Source organism: Siphateles boraxobius, unplaced genomic scaffold (genome assembly GCF_051911475.1).
Source record: "Siphateles boraxobius isolate OS27281-9 unplaced genomic scaffold, OSU_SipBor_1 25, whole genome shotgun sequence".
NCBI classification, from domain to species: Eukaryota; Metazoa; Chordata; class Actinopteri; order Cypriniformes; family Leuciscidae; genus Siphateles; species Siphateles boraxobius.
In genome coordinates this window covers 6,093,370-6,105,644 of record NW_027508866.1, presented here as the reverse complement: position 1 = coordinate 6,105,644, position 12,275 = coordinate 6,093,370, and the positions used below count along the sequence as shown (strand labels likewise).

General features: G+C 36.5%; 1 protein-coding gene and 1 pseudogene across 1 annotated transcript; both read right to left on the bottom strand.

Annotated features, from left to right (window-relative positions):
* Positions 1-859: 859 nt before the first annotated feature.
* LOC143750671 (olfactory receptor 1082-like) lies at positions 860-3,454 on the bottom strand (annotated as a pseudogene).
* A 3,085-nt stretch (positions 3,455-6,539) lies between these two features.
* LOC143749508 (olfactory receptor 13C2-like) lies at positions 6,540-7,499 on the bottom strand. The gene has a single exon (XM_077241977.1). The coding sequence runs from the start codon at positions 7,497-7,499 to the stop codon at positions 6,540-6,542; it is 960 nt and encodes a 319-aa protein (XP_077098092.1).
* Positions 7,500-12,275: the final 4,776 nt, after the last annotated feature.

The following is a 12,275-nucleotide window of genomic DNA, read 5'->3' as shown; positions in this document are numbered from 1 at the left end:
ACACAATTGAGCTTGCATGGGATGTGAACGGCACAAAGCGACCAAACCGGCACTGAGGCGGGCTCAGCAGAACCCTCAGCAAAACCTAAGCAGACTTCTACCCGACAGTCAAAGCGGCATTATGCCACAAATGACAGAGGGCTTAGGATTCCATTTGGGACAGAGCCTATCTCTTTACTGATTCCTATCCTCTTGGTCTCCAAGAAGTAGCCGTTTGTATTCCTGTTTGAAAAAGTATCACACTATTGCATATTATTAAGTTAATATATTTACACTATTAAGTTATATTTTTGTAATTTTTATTACATAAGACAGTTAAGGACAAATAGCAAACCCATGGAAGGGCAGAGAGGGAAACAGGATCAGGAGGATAAGGATCTCAAGTCAGGGGGTAAAGTCTATTCATCTGATGTGTGACAATTTAAAAGACATTAATTGTCATATTTACATTGTTGAGGTGACATGAAGCAATTTTGTAGAATTTCTAATCAAGATTTCCATTAAAAGTTCTTTAAGTCAATTAAATCAATGTGGGGTCCAAGAGCGATAGGATTCTGCTGGAGAATATTCCATCATGAGGTGACGGATTTTAAGCAGAGACACAGCAATGCAAAAATATGAGATGATGATTAGTATTATTGGAGTACCAATCCATATAAATAGGATGGACAAAAGTGAAGATGAAGCTGACATTGTGATACCTGATACTGAATTGTTGAAATGTATTCTAAAAAAAAAAAAAAAAAAAAACTTGTTTAACAATTATTGTAAACTTCATGGAGAAATCTACATTGGGAAAAAAAACAATTATTATTACTATTAATATTATTAATATTATTAAAATAGGAAAAAAATAGGTTTATTTCCGAAATGGGAAAATGAATCTTCCTTTAAGAAGTCTTTTCACAGACACCATGAACTCCTCTGTCATGAATGTGTAGATTATAGGGTTAAGCACTGGAGGAAGCACAGAGGTCAGAGAAAGATTAATGATCCTCGTGTTAGTTTTTATAAAGGACCAAAATGCATGTAAAAGTGATAGGTACATAGAATATAGCCACTAATATTAAATGAGCAGTACATGTCTTTGTGGCTCTTTGACGGTCTTGTGGGGTTGTGATTCTGAACAACGTCGCAGCTATGCATGTAAATGAAAAGATAATAAAAAACACTTGGAACCCAATGATTATTGCCGGAAACAAATTGGCAATCACAGTACTTGGGAAATTATTGTTACAGGTTTGTGCATAGCTCACTGTAAATTACAGTCTATTCAGTACTGTCCAACAGTAATTTCACTGCCTCAAACCATTTAAGTTCAAAAACTAATATTTATACTGTGTTAGTAATGTGAGTATATTGTTTCTGTGAACTTACTTCATTTAAGTCTTCTAAACAGAAAATGTGTTAATACAAGTTAAACGAATCACTGCTCAAATACTTTGTGCATCTAAAACTAAATCTAAAAATAATTAAACCTAAATACATCAACTTAACTCAAATCTTTTAGAGTTAACATTAGCTAGAGATAGCACACGTGCATGAGCTAATGTAACTACAGTATAGACATCACTGCATTGGCAACAACAGTTATTGCCTTTAAATAAAGCAACATGAAGCATATCATCGCCATGTTTGGGTCAGTTCATATGGTGACTTCAAATGAAACATTTTCAACATCTAAACCTCTACTAATCCTCAATAATAACTTTTGCAGATGTGTGAAATTAATGAAGTCAATCTGGTTTTTAATTAGTGAAGCTGCAATGTTATCTTTTATATCTTCAGTTTATTTCATCTAAGGCTGTGGCTGGAAGTCAGTTGTAATTGTTGTTTCTCTTTCCTTATACTTGTTAACAGCAGGTGTAAGCCAATAATGGCACTCAGTGTCTGAATTTGGTCACATTTTTCATTCACTCGTCGAGTAGGCTGTATAGTAAACTAATGTAGAGAACAGTGGATGAGGGTAAAGGGTTTAACAGTTTTCTTTTGTAAAGAAAAAACTATTTTTGGTTATTCACAGTTACAGGTTTTTCATGAAATGAAGTAATTTCACAGTCTATTTTGGTAATATAGTACCATTTTAGCAAGCATTTATATATCTAGTAATCCTAATGAGATTCATTGGTGACATTCGATCTCACTCCCAAAGTGTCCAATAGTTCTGTAAGTCCAAGAGAAATCAATATCAGGCTAAAAGCATCTTTACAGCAATGTAGATAATAACCCATTTCTGTCAATAAGAAACGTTGACGTCAATATACAGACAGGAAGGGCTAGGTGATTTTATCATCATGAAATTATATAGTGGTGCTGGTGCATAAAGTATGGGAGGTATATTCAATTTCAACAGCCACAAGGTCTGTAGTTAAACACTGTTAAATAGATTTGTTGAGATTTTTTGAAAATTGATTCAAAATCTATTCCTTTATCCTCATTGAACCATGTTTCGGCTATTGCTATAATGCTGAATTAATATATAAACTGTTGTAAATAATCTTTGATGGTATTGAAGTTTGTATACATGCTTCTGCTGTTGAAGTGTATGATTGACAATTTCCCTTCTGTGTTGATACTGTTGTTATAATCATCTTCAATAAAATAGTTACAATTAATATTGATAGATGACAAAAACCTGTTGTCATGGTCTATTTCATCTTCCAAGTCTTGTGCATTATGCTCAGTGTAGTCAAATGATTTTAGTTCCAATAGTCCAGAATCCTTTGTCGTTAAAGTCTTTTGAAATAAATTAAATGTCTCATAGCCTCATTGATCCAGTAGCTTTCTCAGTCATATTTATCCAGCTCCTCCATCTAATCATTAAAATATTGGCCTCGCATGGTGTTCCGTTAAGTTAGATTAATATTTTGCTCTCCGCTCCAGGCCTGCTATCTGCTAAATTCTACGGTTATGATCACAGTAGAAACTGTTAACGGTGACAATAAGTTTGCATAAAGAAAGTCTGCTCATGAACATTGCTCCAGTTTTTGTTAGCAACACTGCAAGTGTCCATGAAGCATCAATCAGGGGCGTAGCACAAGATCCCGGGCCCTATGTATAGGCAGTCCTGATGGGCCCCCATGTTCCAAATAAAATATATTCCAGACTTTTCAAGGGCCCTCTCTCCCCTTGGGGCCCTGGTAATCAGTACTGGTTTTACTACCAGTCCGACGCCCCTGGCATCAATTATAACAAGCATTGATCTATGGCTCACAATCATATGATACCTCAAGTGGTACACAAATAGCTAATCTGCCATACGAGAGAACAGCGAGAGTTAGTGCCTGCACTGTAAAAAATTAAATATTAGAGAACATAATGGACATGCTTAATGCATACGTAATCAACTGATTCGCAAACAAAAATGTGTCCTGTATCTGAGGGATTACAGGGTGGTCCCACAAGTGTCTGTCAGTGATAAATTAAAGACAGCAAAATATTTAGGAGTGGGTAAGTGTACCCATTAAGCCCATGTACCCTTTGATCCCACTTTCAACTCTGAAGTCAAATTAAAAAGAGAGAGAATAATATTTTATGCTGCTCATTATTTTAACCAATTCAGTGATTTGTTACTTCCCTGGCACATTTTATTGCATACCAATCACATTTGGCAATGTTGAGTTAGCCCCACCCATGTCCATGCTGTCTCAGGGGACTTCACACAAAGTCATCCCAAAACTTTGGTGTTTCGGTACCCTTCAGAAATCAACACATTTCTACAGTTTTCAGCCATTTCTTTGGTAACTACATTGATATTATGTCAAATAAGAGATACATCTATTGTTTTTTGTGTATGCATAAATAGTACTTTATTATTTTATATCATTTTCCTTTAAATGGAAAGATGAGTTTTATATTCTAAAATGTACATCAACTAATTAATATATTTTCAAATGAGAGATACATCTTGCATTAGACTTAGATTTTGTAGGGCTTAATGGGAACAACTGAGGTAGAAATAAGATGGGATAGAAATATTCCTGTTTTCAGATAAATCTTGATTCATGGTCAGTTCACTTAGGGATCCTATATTCATCCTGTCTGGGCAAAAACAAGTGTGTTTATTCATTGTGATAAAAACAACACCATTTGAAACGACATATGACGTTGCTGTTTAGCAAATATTTCAAGGCAAGGAACACATATATTGACAGACACAGAACATGTTCTAATGATTTTCATAAAAAGCAATTACATCTTTAAAAACTTTCTCTCACAGAAAGGTGAAGAGCAGCTCTGGTGTAGACATGCTGACAGTGCTGTAAAAAAGACTTTCAGTCTTCCTTCAGTCCAAATGCCAGGCATGACTGGACTTGTCAGCTGGCCAAGCACAGATCTGGAGAAACTTTTATACTGCCAATCATGTGCTGCTCCATAATGACTATAGGATTAAATCTTATCTATATTCATCATTTAGTGGCCTGATCCACTGATAGCACATAGAGTCCAGTCTCTGTATATATTAGCATTTAATTTCACATTATTAATCATAGTATCATTATGCAGAAAATGTTTAGAGCTACTGTATCATTTAGACACACAGACATCATTTATAATACAGCATGCTTTTCATGGCAAGATGAGCCAAGAGAAAATGTGATCAGGTGATATTGGTTAACTGTTTATGACATAATCATCATAGTGGTCCGATTCACTGATCTCATCTAGAGTGTAATCACTTATTGTATTAGTTATTAATTTTACATTATTGTGTATTGTAGCTCTAGTACAACCACATGAGATCCTGCAATGTTGTGATGTTTTGAAAAAAATGTAACCTCATTATGCAGTTTTGACTTAGAATCAGTGTATAAATCTTAACAATGCTGACAGTCAACAAATAATTCAGATAAACAGATGAACTTTGAACATCAGAAAACAGGCTAAAGTCACAAAAAAAGCTGATTGTCATAACACTCATGAAACAATATCACAGGGCTACTATAATTAATAATGTAAAATTAACAGGTATATTCAGACTCAGCGATTTGACTCTGGATTTTATGAATCAGGCATGATAATTGTTATCAACAAGTGACCAACATCACCCAGTTCACCCGAAAACACTAATCACCATAATGGTGACTTCAAACGTAACTATATTTTTCAATAAGGCATCAACATCTAAACCTCTGTTAATTAGTTGTTAAATAACTTTTGTACATGTATGAAATAAATAAAGTCAAACTGGTTTGTAATAAGTGAAGCTGGCAATGCTGTTTTTGAAGTAATCATCCTCTGCTGAGGTCTAGAGATATCTGTTAGTGTTTGATGTTCTGTTATGTTGGGATTTAATGGGTTTTATGAGGTTACCACATTGCTTGTGCTTTAGTTGAAGATGGGCCAAAAAACATTGATTTTGTGCTGCATGTAGCTTTGTGTAAAAGGCACTAACTGTGTAGTTGCCAATGCAGTGATTTCTATGGTTATGTTAGTTCATGAACGTGTTTTTGAAAGCTAATGGTTAAATACGTTAGATTTACATTTTACAGTGAAGGTGTTTGATCATAATATTTCAGGAAAAGTCTGTAAAATAACTTTTTTAGCTTAAGTTATTTTTTAAAACGCAATTTTAAACAGAATCATCCTGACTATATGCCATATACCACATTATAGCTGAGATTCTCCCATTTTCAGTGATATATGCTACATTTATGGGAACATCTTTAAAGTTTTGTAAAAACAAATGTTTTTATTTATGAGGTTTAGTTTACAAGTATTTATTATGATGTACATATAACAGCTTGATTTACCAAGTCAGTTCACTGTAATGATTTGTATAACGTTAGTGGTATAATGAAATATCAGTAGAAAAGGTCATTAATATATAAATTAATGCTTATATAAAACATAAATAGAACATCTCTTTAATTTTTTTCTGGGCTATTTTGTAACATTTGGAGTAAATGTGGGACTACACAGGGGAAAAAATGTCTAGAACATGCATGTTCTTTTCTTACAAACTGAAACACCAGACGCAAGTGCTTTGCTTTTGAAGGACATACACAACTTTTTTAGTAATTTATAATGCGCTTTCTTTATTTAGCCTACAAAAAATGGTATGCATATGTATGGTAGGCCTATTCTTTTGTTTTTGTGCATCGTTGCAAAATCGTTTATGTGAGCATGCATCGAGATGCATCGAAAAAACGATTATTTTCACAGCTCTAGCCATCACCATCACCCTCCAGAAAATAATCGTCTATAAGACCGATTATGTCATATTTTGGGGCAATTCCACCGAAATGTTTAGGCCTAGTATACAAGCTGTTTAAACAATCAGCTATCTTCTTTTCCTTGCGTTTCGTGTGTCGCCAAGTCAGATAGGGAATTTATCAACAGATATCAACAAACCCATCAATAGTTTGTTAGTGGTTTAAAATTTTGTTTTGGGTTTATGAGGTCATGATACCTGTTGTCTGATTTTTTATAACCTGTGATATTATAGAAGCATAAATTATTCTAAACATCCATAGAAAAAAAAACAATAAAAACCACAAAAGCGTCTAATAATGTATTTACAATGTGGGACAGCAGGTTTATTTTGGAGATGGAAATATGATTCTCTGTTTAAGAAGCCTCTTCATAGACACCATGAACTCCTCCGTCTTGATTGTGTAGATTATAGGGTTAAGCATTGGAGGAAGTGCAGAGGTCAGAGAGAGATTAATGATCCTCGTGTTAGTGTCTATAATGCCCGAAAGTGCATATGTAAACGTGATGGGAACATAAAATATAGCCACTAATATTAAATGAGCAGTACATGTCTTTGTGGCTCTTTGACGGTCTTGTGGGGTTGTGATTCTGAACAACGTCGCAGCTATGCATGTATATGAAAAGATAATGAAAAACACTGGGAACCCAATGATTATTGCCGGAAACAAATTGGCAATCACAGTACTTGGAAAATTATTGCTACAGGCAGAGCGATATATTGGCCCATGATCACAGTAGAAACTGTTTATGATGACAATAACTCTGCAGAAAGAAAGTCTACTGATAAAAATTGTAGCAACAGTTACCATAAGCAGTGCCACTACCCATGTGGCACTAATTATAATAAGCATTGATCTATGAGTCACAATCATATGATACCTCAGTGGTAAACAAATGGCTATGAATCTGTCAAAAGACAGAACAGCAAGAGTTAGTGACTGTGTTGTCATAGATACAAAGACAGAGAACATATTGCACAAACACAATCCATACGGGATCAACTGATTACCAAACAAAAATGTGGCCAGTAGCTGAGGGATTACAGCGGTACTCTCACAAATGTCTGAAAGTGATAAATTAAAGACAGCGATATATTTAGGAGTGTGAAGAGTTCGGTCTATAATGATAACAAACATGAGGCAGGAATTTCCAAGCAAAGTAATAATGTAAACAAAAAACAAGAACATGTAATAGTATCTTATGTGAGGTATACCAGAAAAACCACTGATATAGAAATAGGATGGAATTGAAATATTCCCGTTTTTAGCAAAATCTTCATTCATTGTCAGTTCACTCACTGATCCTGTATTCCTCCTGTCTGGGGGAAGAAAAAAAGTACATTATTCAGAGTTGTAAGAAATTATTAAGCTAACAAATACTGCAATATGGGAATCTAAAATAGATATTTTTACTCCAATTTGGCCTTAAGCAATTATAATACATTATTTGTTTCCCATTATATTTAAGACTCTTAACTTGATCCCTGCGAAACAAGACCAAACATATTAGCATATAAGATATTTCAAGCAACCAATTATATTTTAACATGCATCTTTAAACTTCAATTGCCTAATTAGTCTAACATTTTGTGTATAATATGCAATATTTCAGGATCAGTAGCTATGGTATACTCACAGAAAGGTGAAGAGCAGCACAATACAGTAAAGCTAACAGGCACACATATACTGTAAAAAGACTTCCCCTGACCTCATACATATTGAACTATATAACCCTCAGATACAAACGGCAGGCCTCTCCAGACTTATCAGCTGACCAATCATAGCGCAGAACTGGCATGATTACTTACATCAGAAACAGTGACTAATCCATAGAACTCAGAGATGTATAGTAACTAAGTAGAACTACTTCACTACTGTACTTAAGTACTAAAAGGCTGTATCTGTACTCTACTAGAGTATTATTTTTTTCTCCTACTTCCACTTTTACTTCAGTACATATTTTCGATGAGTTTAATACTTTTACTCCGATAAATTTTTTATGTGCTGCATAGTTACTCGTTACAATTATAAAAATGTTACGAATCATTCAAAACCCAAATAATCACTGCCAGAACGATAGATGGCTCTGTCAACAGGTTTGATGAGGCTGGCTCATCATTGAGCGAATCAAGCAATCAAGAAGACCGCGCGTGCTCCCGCTCTGCCTTTCGCTCTGCCTTTCGCTCTGCTGCCTCCCTCCATTGAGAACACTTGAGATTTGTTAGTTTGTTTTGAGATGCAAGAACCAGAAACACCACCTTCAACTTCGAGTGATCGTGGCGGTGAGGAAGGAGACCCCTGGCCCTACTTAGAGTCCATGTTTTCATTTGTCGGAGTGAAAGATATTTCATGTAGAATGTGCGAGGACACCGACGCACTGAATCTTTCTTTGTTTTTTATAGTTCAAAAGTTACTACTAGATTTAATGTTATTACCTTGACAAACTATACATCATTAAAAAGATATAAGACTCAAGTTAAGTGTCAGTATTTGACCACTATTTTATTCTGAGAAACTTATAGTGACAGTTATTTCTTAATTTGTGTCAGGAGTAATGGAAAAAATTAGTCGGTACCTTTAATATGAATTATGCGCGTCAGCCGCTCCCATTAAAAAAAAAAACTCCTGTGTATTTGCCATGAAAGCGCTTGACCAAACAACGTCCCTCAGGCTTTTAGCTTGTGCAGTTTTTGACAAATATTATATTGACAAATTATACCCAAAATGGGCCGATGTAATCATTATGAGCTTTGGATACTCTAATATACTGTAATTTCAATCCATACTGGCAGCCTGGGGGCGCCATATGCACATTTAGTCCATATATGGAACACATGAAGAAGAGCCATATGTGACATTCCAGGAACTCCCTGACATAAACAACTAGCTTTCAGATATCGCTGTAACATGCAGATAAATAACCAATAAGCTGTGGAGAAAAATGGCACAAGCAGGGAAGAGAAGGGTGAGATGCTTTACTACATAAATACAATACTTGTACTTTTACTTTCAGTACTTGAGTAGTAAATGTTTTTTTAAAGTACTTGCAATACGTAAGTACAATTTATTTTGAATACTTTAGAACTTCCACTTAAGTATGGTGCTTAAAGAGCACTTCAACTTTCACTCAAGTCACTTTTTTGATAGAGCACTTCTACTTTTACTCAAGTCACTTTTTTGATAGAGCACTTCTACTTTTACTCAAGTCTGTGTCTCTAGTACTTTATACATCTCTGATAGAAAAGCTGCATGTAATTGCGAATTTCACCTCAAAAAATGAACTACGGACGGGGCCTACGCCAAAGAACTTTATACATATTTGCTTGCTGGGCTATCAATAAATTAATGATTGTTACATCATTACATCTCCCGAGTCTTTCTGGTAGAACGTTTTCCAGCATTTCAAAACTCAAAAGTCTAAAGTTTTGTATCTGTCTTTTGTATTCTGTATTTTGTATTTATAGGACCCTCTTGAAAATGAGATGATGCATCTTAAGAGGCTATCCTTTAATACATTTTTTTTTTAAATCAGCGTGATTAAAACTGCATAAAATAACAGAAACCATCCTTGGGAAAACAAATATTTGAAGTGTAATTTCATTGTTTAGTTTGTCTCGCATCAATTACATTAAATGGAGGCTTTTGACCAATACTGCATCCAATCACCTGGGGGCGATCGAGACTTTTCAGGACTCGTGTGCCACATCTCATGTTGGAAGCAATTTGGTTATATCCCATTTTTTAAGCTGTCTGTCTGTTAAAGGCAAATGGTCCAGTATCTGCAGGTCGGAGTAGCGGGAGTGCCTAAAGGTCTCGCAAAAGTTGCCTTTTAGGGTATGGGGTAGGGTTAGAGGTTAGTTTCTGTTGTAGAATTGTGTACAATTACGAACTGCAGCTATATACTGTTAACAAACATCCCGACACGGTCCACACTAAGGGCGACGTTTAGATATATAAATATGGGCTGCATGCTCTCCTCTCAATAACAAAATATTTAACAAAATAAATCCACCACCACCAGAATAGTCCCTTCCCGTACCTCCCGGGGGGGTCGGCTGCGCCCTCGCCTTCGTCTTCGGGCAGGAAATGCAGATCCGCTACCTTCGGATTGCGCGCTACGGACGGGGTCTACGCCAAAAAACTTTAGAAATAATTGCTTGCTGGGCTGTTAATAAATAAATGCTTTTGTTTCATCATTTTACCTCCCGAGTCTTTCTGGTAGAACTTTATTTTTTTATTAATCCCTTTTCTTTGCATGACAAATTGACATTACACTACAGAATAGCTCTTTCTGCATTATATAAGCATTCATTTCATGTGTCATTGAGCGGAAGAGATGTTCTCGGTAGCATGGATAAACGACACATCTTACAGAATCTATAAACTCTGTTAAATTAGATATTTATTAAATGATCACAGCTGATGAAACTAGTCAAATATTTCTTGTCAACGTACAAGTAAATCTTTCTTTCAGGAAGGTAATGAAAGTCAACTAACACCAATATTGTGGAAAATAATATATATTTCGCCCTCTATAAAATCACTTTCCCTCTATACGCCCTCTATAAAATCACTTTCCCTAAAACAGTAAAGCGATTGTGTGCTAATATATATATATATATATATATAGATCAGGCCTTTCCTAACTGAGCATGCAACACAACTTCTTGTCTTCTTGTCTATTTCTAGGCTTGATTACTGCAATGCTCTTCTAGCTGGACATCCATCATGTGCAACTAAACCCTTACAAATGATCCAGAATGCTGCTGCTCGTCTTGTCTTCAACTAGCCCAAAAGAGCCCACGTCACTCCGCTGTTCATCTCCCTGCATTGGCTACCACTCACTGCTCGAATCAAGTTCAAGGCGCTGACACTTGCTTACAGATTGTCCATAAGCAATCTCAGCTCCCTCCTACTTTCACTCACTCCTACGGGTCTACATCCCTACCAGAAGCCTACGATCGGCCAAGGAGCGACGGCTCGTGGTGCCTTCACAGCGAGGCACAAAATCACTGTCCAGAACATTCTCGTTCACGGTTCCATGATGGTGGAATGACCTACCCACCCTCGTCCGGAATGCAGAATCCGTGACAGCATTCAAAAGACAACTGAAAACTCATCTCTTCCGTGAGCACTTCACATAGAAAAAAAAAAAAACCTTTTCTTGAAATCTTCGCTTGTCTGGTTTATGCTACTCTGAGCAATGTTTGAACTTTGTATTCTGAGCACTTCTTGCGTTGTTTTTGCCTCTCCATGATGACTCGCTTGGTTTAATCCTCAAATGTAAGTCGCTTTGGATAAAAGCGTCTGCTAAATGACTAAATGTAAATGTAAATGTAAATAAATGCTTTTGTTTCATCATTTTACCTCCCGAGTCTTTCTGGTAGAACTTTAGTTTTTTATTAATCCCTTTTCTTTGCATGACACATTGACATTACACTACAGAATAGCTCTTTCTGCATTATATAAGCATTCATTTCATGTGTCATTGAACGGAAGAGAGGTTCCCTTTCAGTCGATAACGTCAGACGTAGTCGACGGTCGACTGAATGGGGATCTCGCTAGAGAGCCTGTCTTCTTCGATTACTATTGAACGAGCCAATGTAATTGGCGTGCGTGATTCGCATCACACACTCCGCCCCCGCGGCGCGGGTATAAATACGGAAGTGGATGCACGCACTAGTTGCCTTTCGCTTCGGAGCCGATCGTTTGATGTCTCTGAGAGTGCTGTTGTCTACAACGAGCGAGTGTGTCGGTGTTCTTCAGGAAGACTCTCCCAGTGCTGGTGTTCTACAGCGCGAGTGCAGCGGTGATCGCGAGCTTTGAGCTCTCAACTGCTGTTTTAACAGCAACAAATTTCTAAATGTTTGTGTGTGTTGATGGCTGGTTAGAGGGCGGAGAAGTGAGTGCTTCACTGTTTCAGTTCTCTGTTCAGTGTTGCCGCGGTCATTCCCCTGTGTGCTCCGGCACTGGTGACGGTCCTATTTTCTGAAAGAGCAACACGGGTGCGTTTGCGTCTTTTTCAAGATGTCATTCCGCCCGTGCGTTTCTGGGTGCGGT